Below are 12,895 nucleotides of genomic sequence, written 5' to 3' on the forward strand. Positions count from 1 at the left end.
AGGAGTTCCCTGATGAGGACTTTCCGTACTTTGGTCTTCGCTCTTAGATGGGCAAGGTTGAACAACCTGCCACCAGATCTTGTTTGGAGGAAAATTCCTTCTTCTGAAGACTTGAATGCATGTGGGAGCAGCAGGGAGAAGAAGATCCCAAACAGTGTTGGTGCGAGAACACAGCTCTGTTTCATGCCACTCAGGATAGAAAAGGGGTCTGATGAGGCACCGCTACGCTGAATTGTGCCTTTCATATTGTCATGGAATGAGGTCATGATACTTAGTAGTTTTGGTGGACATCCGATCTTTTCTAGTAGTCTGAAGAGACCACAACTGCTGATGAGGTTGAAGGCTTTGGTGAGATCAATGAAAGCAACGTAGAGGGGCATCTGTTGTTCGCGGCATTTCTCCTGTAGCTGGCGAAGGGAGAACAGCATGTCAATGGTGGATCTCTCCACTCGAAAGCCACACTGTGCCTCAGGGTAGACGCGCTCAGCCAGTTTCTGGAGCCTGTTTAAAGCGACTTGAGCGAAGACTTTCCCCACTATGCTGAGCAGGGAGATTCCACGGTAGTTGTTGCAGTCACCGCGGTCACCCTTGTTCTTATAGAGGGTGATGATATTGGCATCGCGCATGTCCTGTGGTACTGCTCCCTCGTCCCAGCACAGGCAAAGCAGTTCGTCGAGTGCTGAGAGTATAGCAGGCTTGGCACTCTTGATTATTTCAGGGGTAATGCTGTCGTTCCCAGGGGCTTTTCCGCTGGCTAGAGAATCAATGGCATCACTGAGTTCCGATTTTGTTGGCTGTACGTCCAGCTCGTACGTGACTGGCAGAGACTGGGCTACATTGAGGGCGGTCTCAGTGACAACATTCTCCCTGGAGTACAGTTCTAGGTAGTGCTCCACCCAGCGGTCCATTTGCTTGCGTTGGTGAGTGATTGTGTCCCCTGATTTAGATTTGAGGGGGGCGATCTTCTTGATGGTTGGCCCAAAAGCTCTCTTAATGCCATCATACATTCCTCTGATGTTTCTGGTGTCAGAGGCCAGCTGACTATGACTGCATAGGTGTTCAGATAGTAGATAACAAAACAAATCAACGCATTTGCAGAACATGATTTAATTTTTCCCTCTTATGTCCATTAATGTGCAATCCCCTTAGTGGGTAGGGTGCAGGGATAGCAGCGACAGAGGGAAGAGATTAAATTTGAAAAGTAGTTATTTAAATTTAATGAGCAGACTGTTTGTGGATGCCGAGCACTTAGCCATATCCACTGGTCCTCCTAGCCTTGTTTGTAGCAAACATCCACCTTATTCAGCGTCACTAGGGTCACTTAGCACAGCGGTTCAAAATGGCTTCTATTGAGTAAATAAGGAGAAAGTCTCCATTGGCAGGAGGGTGGGTAACTCAGATTTAAGATAATTGACAAAAGAATCAGAGGGAAAATGGGGAGAATTTTTTTTAAACATTGTGAGTTTTATTTGATCTGAACAACACTGCCCAGAAGGGTGTTAGAAGGAGATTCAATAGTAATTTTCAAAAGGGAATTTTATACTTGAAGGGAAAAAGCAGGGGAATGGGACAGGCATGACAGGCCAAATGGCCTCTTTCTGTGCTGTATGGTTCTATGATTATCTGCAATGTTCTCACACCCTCCTAACAGCCAGTTACACAGTGGCATTTACCCAATGAGCAGACTGTTTGGCATATGAGAAAATAAAGGGTGGGGGCAAAAGAAGGAATTTCCAAACACTGCAGAACTCAGTAGGGTAGTTAATCACTTGCAACTCAAGAAAATTGACAGATCGCATACCTCTTTGCAAGTCATTTCTTGTAAACCTCACTTGCAGTAAATAGCACTGAATTCCAATAAATATATCAACAATAAATGCTGAACCTTTACAAAGGTCTGGTTAGATCACAACTAGAGTATTGTGTTCAGTTCTGGTCACTACACTTTAGGAAGGATGTGAGGATACTCGAGAGAGTACAGAGGAGATTTATCAGAATAGTTCCAGGGATGAGGGATTTTAGCTACAAGGTTAGGTTGGAGAAGTTAGGGTTCTTCTCCGTGGAGCAGAAGAGATTGAGGGGAGATTTGATAGAGATGTACAAGATTGTGACCGGTTTCGATAACGTGGACAAAGAAAAGCTGTTCCAATTACCTGATGGTATTAGGATTAGGGGACACAGATTTAAGGTTTTGAGTAAGAATTACAGGGGGCGGGTGTTGGGGATGGTGAGGAAGATCTTTTTTACACAGTGAGTGATAATGACCTGGATGGAACTCACTGTCTACAAAGGTGTAGAAGCGGAAATGCTCCCAGATTAAAAAGGAAATTGGATGAATATTTGAGGGAAATAAACTTTCAGGGCGATGAGGATAGAGCAGGGGAAATGGGACTGACTGGGTTGCTCTGCACGAGCCTGCACAGACTAGATGGGTCAAATGGTCTCCTTCTGTGTCGATAAGCCTATGAACAGGCCTTTCCTCGTTTTGACTGATCCCACTTCGTGTGGCCTTCCTAAGTCAGAGAATCATACAGCACAGATGTAGGCCATTCAACCCATCATGCCTGTGCCATCTTTTTGAAAGAGTTATTCAATTAGCCCTACTGTTTATCCATATGCTGCTATTACTTTCAGCATTTGACACTGGCCAGAAGATGCCTCGCAACTCCCTCTGGGTGCAACCAAGTGGCAGCATGCCATATTCGCATGTCGCATTGAAACTGATTTGATGTCAGACTGTAGCCAGATTCCATTTCAAACAACAATGCTTTTTCTGCTAAAATGTAACATTCCCATCATGAACCCACCTTTTGTGTCTGAAATATTCAGTCCAGTTATCCTTGCCATCACGTTTTGTAACCATCGAGATAAAGTCAGCATCTGTGCTATAGTTTCTGTATCTTTGCTGTAATACAGTGAATCGGGCAGGTTATAACAAGGTTTTGAATTGAACAGCTTTCATATAATATGCCAACATTCTACAACAGTGACGTTGTTCACTTGGTAGTTTGTTGTTCACATACCAGTTCTTACAACTCACTCCTTTATAGTGAGATTCATTCACTTAGAAACATGGAAAATTGGAGCAAGAGTAGGCCATTCGGCCCTTTGAGCTTACTCTTCCATTCAATACGATCATGGCTGATCATCCAAACTCAGTATCCTGTTCCCGCTTTCTCCCCGTATCCCTTGATCCCTTTAGCCCTAAAAACTATATCTAACTCTTTCTTGAATATATTTAATGATTTGGCCTCAACTGCTTTCTGTGGTTGAGAATTCCACAGGTTCACCACTCTCTGGGTGAAGAAATCGCTCATCTCAGTCCTAAATGGCTTACCCCTTATCCTTAGACTGTGACCCCTTATCCTTAGACTGTGACCCCTGCTCCTGGACTCCCCTGCCATCAGGAAAATCCTTCCTGTATCTAGTCTGTCTAGTCCTTTAAAAACCTTAAAACCTATTTGATACAATCTATATCCATTATATAATTAAGAAGAATAGGTACGTTACAACAACCCTTTTCAAAATGCATTGATAACTGTTAACTTGGTCCCAAGGATAATCCTATTGTAAGTGTCCGCAATTACCTGCAATACGAGTTAAGCCTGTAGATGGCGCTTAGATAGCCTTTCCTAATGTGAGTATATGAAAGGGCTTGCGTTTATACAGTACCTTTGACAACCCCATGACATCACACAGCACTTTACAACCAATGAAGTACTTCTGAAGTATAGTCACTGTTGTAACATAAGGAAATGTGGCTGCCAACTTTAGCAAGATCCCACAAACAGCAATGCGATACATGAGCAGATAATCTGTCGTAGTGATGTTGGTTGAGGGACAAGTATTAGCTAGGGAGATCTCCCCAGCTCTTCTATGAAAAGTACAATGGGAACTTTTACACACCAGAATGGGTAGACATTGGTTTAATGTCTCATCCAAAAGATGCCACCTCCAACAGTGCAGCACTTCCTCAGCACTGCACTGGAGTGTCAGGCTAGATTACATGATCAAGTTCCTGCAGTGCGCCATCAAAGTGGAGGAGGTCACAACACAAGCAAGGGAAACAAAGAGGAAGGCAGAGTGGAAAAGACAAAAAGAAAAACAGAGGGGGACCAAAAGATGTATTAAGTGAAAAGCATAGAGACAGTTTGAGAGAATTCTGAATACGCTTCATCAACATGAAGGTGAATGATATCAGATTAACAACTTTTCCACTACCTTTTGATTGGGAAACCAACAAAACTTTTAAGTTTAAGGAATGTAAGAACAATGAATTACTAAAGCATATTTCTCATATACAGGCAAGCAGCAATTAAACTGCCAGATATGCATACCTGTCTAAATTGTGTGCTTGCAGTGGAATAACTGGAATGACAGTGTTACACAGAGCCTTACACAGTGGGCAGAGGAACTCCCCATTCTCCAGATCAAATGACAGTTCAGCATGCAGCCTGTTGCGTGTTGAGTTCTGCACGGCTTCAAAATACCTGCAGATACAGGGGAGAAAAAAGGAAAACTAAGATAACGTTTGAAATCTGTCTCAATCATAATTTTTAACTGAAGAGGAATAGTGTGTTTAAATATCTCAAAGGATCGAAGATCAGGCCCATTTCCTACTGCCCTTAATCAGCACCAGACCAATTTCACTGCCCAAATCAGTGATTGTGAGCAGGTGGCAAATGGTGTCTGGAATGAGACTATTATGTTCAAGGCCTGTGACCTCATCCTTCAGAAAACTCTGCAGGCCTCTGGGTTTCTGAAGTATTCCATCTTAACTCAGTCCCAGATCATAGAATCATACTGCCATTCAGCCTATCATCCCTGTGCCAGCTCTTGGAATGATCTATCCAAATAGTCCCATTCCCCTGCTCTTTCCCCATTGCCCTGTAATTTTAACCCCTTCAAGTATTTATCCAATTCTCTTTTGAAAGATCCTATTGAATCTGCTTCCACTACCCTTTAAGTAGATTCCAGATCACAACAACCTGCTGTATAAAAGAAAATATCTCCTCATCTCTCCTCTGGTTCCTCTGCCAATTACCTTAAATCTGTATCCTCTGGTTACTGACCCTCCTGCCAGTGGAAATTGTTTCTCCCCAATTTACCCTCATAATATTGATGACTGTTAAAATAACATCTTTTTGCCAAATCCAACTTCAGATTTAACCTGAATCTTTGGGATGTGCACTTTTGTTTAGTTGCGTTCTTCAGCGGCTGGTGGAGTATATTCGTTCGTGGGATGTGGACCTTGCTGGCGAGGCCAGTATTTATTGCCTATCCCGAATTGCCCTCAGAAAGGCGGTGGTGAGCTACCTTCTTAAACTGCTGCAGCTCGTGTGTTGTAGGTACACCCACTGCGCTGTTAGGGAGTTCCAGGATTTTGACTGTGAGGATGAAGGAACAGTGTTCTAGTTCAGGATGGTGTGTGACCTGAAGGGGAACTTGCAGAGGGGATGTTTCCATGCGAATACTGCCCTTGCCCTTACAGGCGGTAGAGGCTGCAGGTTTGTGAAGTGCTGTTGAAGTCTTGGCGAGTTGCTGCGGTGCATCTTGTAGATGGTACGGAGGGATTGAATGTTCAAGGTGGTGTATGGGGTGCCAATCAAGCAGGCTGCTTTGTCCTGGATGCTGCTGAACTTCTTGAATATTGTTGGAGCTGCACTCATCCAGGCAAGTGGAAAGTATTCCATCACACTTCTGACTTATGCCTTGTAAATGGCAGACAGGCTTTGGGGAGCCAGCAGGTGAGTCACTTGTGTAGAATACCCAACTTCTGACCTGCTCTGGTAGCCACAGTATTTATATGGCTAGTCCAGATAAGTTTCTGGTCAATGGGGGATTCAGCGATGGTAATGCCTTTAAATGTCAAGAGATGGTTAGATTCTCTCTTTTGGAGATGGTCAATGCCTGGCACCTGTGTGGCGCAAATAACTATCAGCTCAAGATTGAATGTTGTCCAGGTCTTGCTGCATGCAGACGTTATCTAAGGCATTCAAATGGTATGGAACACTGAGCAATCATCAGCACACATCCCCACTTCTGATTTTATGATGAAGGCAAGATTGTTGATGAAGCTGCTGAAGATGGCAGGGCTGAGCACACTACCCTGATGAACTCCTGCAGCAATGTCCTGGGACTGAGATGTTTGGCTTCCAACAATCACAACCGTTTTCCTTTGTGCTAGGTATGACACCCACCTGTGGAGAGTCTTCCCCTGATTCCCACTGACTTCAATTTTGCTAGGGATTCTCACACTCAGTCAAATGCTGCCTGAATGCCAAGAGCAGTCATTTTCACCTCACTTCAGAAATTCAGCTCTTTTGTCTTTGTTTGGACCAAAGCTCCAATGAGGTCTGGAGTTGAGTGGCCCTGGTGGAACCGGAACTGAACAGTGATGAGCAGGTTATTGGTGAGGAAGTGCCGCTTGATAGAATTATCAATGACATCTTCCATCACTTTGCTGATGATTGAGACTAGACTGATGGGTGGTATTTGGCTGGATTAGTTTTGTCCTGCCTTTTGTAGACAGGACCTACCTGGACAATGTTCCACTTTGTTGGGTAGATGCCAGTATTCTAGCTGCACTGGAACAGCTTGGCTAGGGAGCAAAAGTCTTCAGCGCTGCTGCCAGGATGCTGTCAGGACCCAAAACCCTTGATGTATCTAGTACCTTCAGCTATTTCTTGATATCACATGGAGTAAATGGAATTGGCTAAAGACTGGCATCTGTGATGTTGGGGATTTCAGGAAGAGGCCAAGATGGATCATCCACTCAGCACTTCTGTCTAAAGATGGATGCAAATGTTTCAGCCTTGTCTTTTCAACACTGGCATGTTGGGTTCTGTTACTAAAGATGGAAAGCCTCCTCCTCAGTTTGTTGTTTTATTGTCCGCCACCATTCACGACTGGATATAGCAAAACTGCAGAGCCTTGATCTGATCCATTGGTTGTGGGATTACTTAGCTCTCTATATAGCATTCTGCTTTTGCTATTGAGTATTTATGTAGTCCTGTGTTATAACTCCACTAGGTTGGAATCTCATTTTTTAGTATGCCTGGTGCTGCTCCTGGTATGCTGTTCTACACTTCATTGAACCAGGGTGATCCCTTGGCTTGATGCAGTAATTGCAGAGCCATGAGGTGGCAGATCGTGGCAGAATACAATTCCATTGCTGCTGATGGCCCACAGCCCCTCATGGATGCCTAGTTTTGAGCTGCTAGGTTTGTTCTGAATCTATCCCATTTATCATGGTGGTAGTGCCACACAACATGATGGAAGGTATCCTTCATCTCCACTGTCACTTGTCAATACTATCATGGGCAGATGCATCTGTGACAGATAGACTGGTAAGAATGAGGTCAGGCACGATTGTCTCTTGTGTTGGTTCTCAACATCCCCTCAGGTCCAGTTTGGCACAAATATCCCTCAGGACTCGGCCAGCTTGGTCAGTAGTGTTGCTGTTGAACCACTCTTGGTGATGGGGATTGAAGTCCCCCACCCAGAGTACATAGTATGCCTTGCTGTCCACAGTGCTTTTTCCAAGTGGTGTTCAACATGGATGAGCATTGATTCATCAGTTGAAGGAGGACAGTAGGTGATAATCAGCAGGAGGTTTCCTTGCCCATGTTTGACCTGATGCCATGAGACTTCAAAGCGGAGGACTTCCATGGCCACTCCCTCCCGCTTGTTTACCACTGTGCCCGCCACCTCTGGTGATGGAAGAGTTCAGGACGTTGGCTGTAAGGTATGATTCTGTCTGATATGTCAGACTGTTGCTTGACTCGTCTGAGTGAAAGTTCTCCCAATTTTGGCCAAAGTCCCCAGATGTTAGCGAGAAGGATTTTTCAGGGTCAACTGGGCTGGATGTACCTTTGTTGTGTCCGAATCAGGTGCCTAAGTCAATGCTGAGTGGCCCATCTGATTTTATTCTTATTATAGTCCTGCCTAGCAGTTTGAGACAACTGAATTGCTTGCTCGGCCAAATCAGATGGCAGTTAATATTCAACCGTGTTGCTGTGGGTCTGGAGTCACATATAGGCCAAACTGGTTAAGGAGAGCAGATTTCTTTTCCTTTAGGACATTAGTGAACCAGATGGGTTTTCACGACAATCCAGTAGCTTCCGGATCACCATTACTGATACCAGCTTTTTATTCCAGATTTATTTAATTTATTGAATTTAAATTCCCCAGCTGCCAGTGGTGGGATCTGAACTCATGTCTTCCGATCATTAGTGCAGGCCTCCGGATTACTAGTCCAGTAGCATAACCACCGACCTACCCTACCAGTGTATTTCAAATCCACAGCAGCCGAAGCCGACTCCACCAAGGAGCTTTTTTTACTCCCTGCCAAGCTGGTGCCTAGGATTCTATGAGAAAGTAACTTACTTTGAAAACCAGACTTTTGCAATCCAGTTTACACATTTGAAACTTTCAAGATAGCTCATTCAAAAATGAAACAAGTGACAACCTCAGAAGAACACCATAGCATATAGTACAAGGGTTACTGATGAAGATTGAGAAATAGTAAAAGGACCCATCTTAAATTAAAAAAAATAAAACAATTACATTTCCATTTCATATTCAGCCCTATAGTATAAAAGTATGCCAATATAACTGACAAATGGTTAACAGCAAAATGTCTGTGCAAATGCCAACTACAGCCGGTTTCTCGGCCAGGCTATGCTGTCTACATTTCAAGCTTAACTTATCTGTAACTGACCATGTATTACATTCTATGCCTTGCTAACCTTTAACAACAACCTGTTAGTTTAGGAACAATGGGCATCAGGTAGAGTTAAATGTTTAAAAGCAGTGCTTCCTTGAGAAAAATGGAGAGATTGGTGAAAAGCATGTCCCAAGATCATGTGAAAGAATGTAAACTGGAAGATATAAAAATGGCAAAATTGCAATCAAAAAAGGAAGAGTAACAGGCAACTGACAGCAAAAGGGTGGGGGGGGGGGGGGGGAAAGAGAGTGGGCGAGGCAGGCTGGGGGCCAAGGCCGAGGGAGTGACAGAGTGAGTGAGTGACAGAGAGTGAGAGACAGAGTGTGAGTACAGAGAATGTGAGTGACAGAGTGCGAGTAGAGAGATAGAGACTGACAAAGATTTTGTGACCAAGGAGTCATTCTTGGCATACAGACACAGGACAGCAATCTATATTACTACAAAAATACACATCCTTACACCAACTTCAATTCCGCTTCATTTATTAACAGATTGCTAAATTTTTTAAACTGAACCCTCAACATATTTGGCCTCAATTCTTTTGTGTGCGTAACGTGGAAACAGTTTTAATATTTGTGTACCACAGTGGGTATTCTTTATCAGCAAATCAAATTACTTGACCAGCACCACTTTGGAGCAAATGTTAAACAAGTACTGTACACTCACATATTAACTTACTTCTGCCAGCAGGTGGCATGCATCACATGACCACAGCTTCCTACATGAGTGCCGCAGCCGAGCTCAGGGTGCATGATTATAGGGTCATAGTTGTCTAAAGCAAACAAGGAAATAAGAGAAATGGTCAAAACGTGAAAACAACTTTTGAATAAAACCACTCATCAGTCTAAGAGTATTATGATAATATTCCCCCTAAACCCATTCCAGAAATACTGGACCAGGAGCAGGGCATTCTCTGCCTCAATCCTGTTCCACTGTGCAATTAGATCCTAGCTGATCAGTACTTAAACTCCATTTTTCAGCCTTAACTTCATATCCCAATACTCCCATCCAATAAAGATCTATTGATCTCAGTTGAGAATTTCAAATGGCCTGGCATCCACAGCCTTTTCAGGGAACAAACTCCAGATATCTATTACTCCTTGTATTAAAAAGTGGATCCAGTCGCTTGATACCCATACCCAATAAATACGTCTTGATCTCAGTTGAAAGCACCATTGTCATATTTAAATATGTAAGCAGTGTAACTGGGCTTGAGCAAATACATACCCGAAAGAATAAAGGCAAATTCAATGAATAATGAGGATGGAAGCAACCTCAAAAAGAAACTTGTCACCTCACTTAGAAACCAACACAAGGGTATAATTTCTGTCAAACCAGATAAACAGGCAGATTAAATTAAATAAAAGCAAAATACTGCAGATGTTGGAAATCTGCAATAAAAACAGCAAGCGCTGGAAATACTCAGGTCAGGCAGCATCTGTGGAGAGAGAAGCAGAGTTAATGTTTCAGGTCTGTGACCTTTCAGCAGATTAAATGAAATGCTTGTTTGTGTTTTTTTTTAAACTTTACAAATCTGCGTCAAAAAGGTTTCTTCCTTTGAGATGCGCACTATGTATGGTACTTGCATATTGTTAACTGAATACCGAAAAGCCCCCTAATGGGAGTAAGCACGTTGCCTTTGTTATTCTTTGGTGGCATATTCTGGAGTCTGGAAACAAAAGCAGTTAGATATGAACACACCAATTTGAATGCGTAGTCAGATGTAACAGGAATAATGCACTGGAAGCAGGTTCCAAATGGCATGGTTGAGAAGGCACACTTTCACACCCAATGCAAAGCCACATTCTTTCTGAAAGCTCAGAGTGTTGTGAATATGTGAATATGAATCAAGGGCAACAGTTCCAGCTCTGTGGTACTTGGCCTGTGAAACAGGTATTTAACTAGGGCTTCTTCCTGCTCAAAAGGGATAACCACTCTTACAGAGAATTATATACTTGATATTTTGAAGTTTATGGCTCTAATTCTGCTGGAATTATCCAATGACGCCAACGGCCAACTAAGCCTAAAAGGCTCCTCAAATGCAAGATGGCCACAATATAACCCTTACTAAATATTACATATGTGATTTGCACCCACACAACTGTGTAAATTACTTTTCAAACTTTTGTGCTCAAGATGACAGATGTTAATAGTCTGCAGTGGAATCCTTTTCCATCTCATACATCATGTTAACATCAAGTAGTCAAGGTGGCCACCTGAATGAAAGCGAGATACCTGGAGCACTTCCCACCAACTACTTTCTACCAGATTGATGGGGACATATGAGGCCTTCCGATCTTCCTTCCCCAACTATAGAACTGAAATCAGAAAGCCATGGTTAGTGAAACAGCCAACGTTTAACCCATTGTCAATAAAACCCTATATGCAAAATGAGAAATATTAATTAATCGGCTGGAAACTTACGTTAGACTTATATTGGAAAAAACCCTACAGTTAACTTAAAAAAAAAACTGGCAGCCAAGATGGCCAATGCAATTTGCATCTGAAATACAAGCACATTCCAAGGCCCAACTGGAGCCAGAAGTCTAACACAGCCTGGACAATGCTTTGACTAACTGAGTAGATTATCCAGATCACCCTCATTAGCGGGACATTCAAAGCCATCTCGAGGCATTCGTAAGTGGAGATGTCCCTCCAGTGGTTAAATACTGACAATACCACCTGAGAGAGGTTTTGGGTTTTAGACTTTGGACCTCATTAAGAACATAGGGGATTGGCCATGTGGCTGTCACCCCAGGCTGTGTAAAATTAGGAATTTTGTTACACACAGGAGACAAACAGTACTTGAGACTGCAGCAGCAGAGAAGGCTGTGTGCCTCCCTTTCTTTCTCTCTCCCTAGAAAACATCAAGTTTGAAAACTGTCTGCGACTGAGGACGCTCCAAGCCTACAGACTGCTACAGCCAGAGATCGGGGAAGAGAGCCACCTACAAGTCTGCCTTCAAGAAAACCTTGAGCAAAGCGGGCCAACCACAAAGTGCACTTTGACCAGCCAACAGCTTCAAGAATACAACTCCAGTGGAAGACCACTGAATCATCCAACCTCAGACTGTGTAGTTAACTTTTATTTATTCTTGACTTTAATCCAACCAAAAACCTACATTCCACTTTGTAACGTATTTGTGTGTGTGTGCGCGTGTGTCTTTGTGTGCGTGTGTCTTTGTGTGCATGTGATCCTCGTGTGAATGTGTGCGTGAATGTGTAGTGTATTTTTTTTTAAAATTATTTTTTAGATGGGATTGAGCTTGTTGGGTATAATAAACTTACATCTTGTTTAAACTCAAGAAATCTGTCGTTTGGTTCCTTTACATCACATTAAAAGGTAAAACACTCAGAGGTGGTAAGCACAACCACTGTTTAGAAAGGAAGAAACCCTGTTGCAGTCAAATAAGAGGAAGGGTAAGAGGGGCGACAATGACTCCCTCCCCACTTGGCCTTAACACCCATATTCCATCACTTTACAGCACAGAACATTGGTATCAACAACGTAGGATTATTTATTATGATGGAGGAGGGTGGATAAAGAGGAGCCTCAAAAAAGGATTAATTTTCCTTGTCTTATCATAAGAAGTAGGAGCAGGAGTAGGCCGTCCGGCCCCTCGAGCCTGCTCCGCCATTCAATAAGATCATGGCTGATCTTTTCGTGGACTCAGATTCACTTACCCGCGTTCTCACCGTATCCCTTAATTCCTTTATTATTCAAAAAGATATCTACCTTAGCTTTAAAAACGTTTACTGAAGAAGCGTCAACTACTTCACTGGGCAAGGAATTCCATAGATTAACAACCCTCTGGGTGAAGAAGTTCCTTCTTAATTCAGTCCTAAATCTGCTCCCTCTAATCTTGAGGCTATGCCCTCTTGTCCTAGCTTCACATGCCAGTGGAAACATACTCTCCACTTGTATCTTATCTATTCCCTTCATGATTTTATATGTTTCTATAAGATCCCCCCTCATTCTTCTGAATTCCAATGAATATAATCCCAATCTACCCAGTCTCTCCTCATAAGCCAACCCCCTCAACTCCGGAATCAACCTAGTGAACCTCCTCTGCACCCTCTCCAGTGCCAGTACATCCTTTCTCAAGTAAGGAGACCAAAACTGCACACAGTACTCCAGGTGCGGCCTCACCAGTACCTTATACAGCTG

At 43.2% G+C, this 12,895-nt stretch overlaps 1 protein-coding gene across 2 annotated transcripts in view; it reads right to left on the reverse strand.

The window, feature by feature from the left end:
• ubr1 (ubiquitin protein ligase E3 component n-recognin 1) overlaps positions 1-12,895 on the reverse strand; it is a 212,272-nt gene that overhangs the window by 44,741 nt on the left and 154,636 nt on the right. For both annotated transcript variants that reach the window (XM_068039752.1, XM_068039751.1), the window contains exons 31-33: positions 9,407-9,500; positions 4,338-4,490; positions 2,808-2,905 (exon numbers count right to left, since the gene is read on the reverse strand). In XM_068039752.1, coding sequence (XP_067895853.1) covers positions 2,808-2,905; positions 4,338-4,490; positions 9,407-9,500 — 345 coding nt within the window. The remainder of the gene's footprint in view (positions 1-2,807; positions 2,906-4,337; positions 4,491-9,406; positions 9,501-12,895) is intronic.

The sequence above is a fragment of the Heterodontus francisci genome, chromosome 9 (assembly GCF_036365525.1).
Source record: "Heterodontus francisci isolate sHetFra1 chromosome 9, sHetFra1.hap1, whole genome shotgun sequence".
Lineage (NCBI taxonomy): Eukaryota > Metazoa > Chordata > Chondrichthyes > Heterodontiformes > Heterodontidae > Heterodontus > Heterodontus francisci.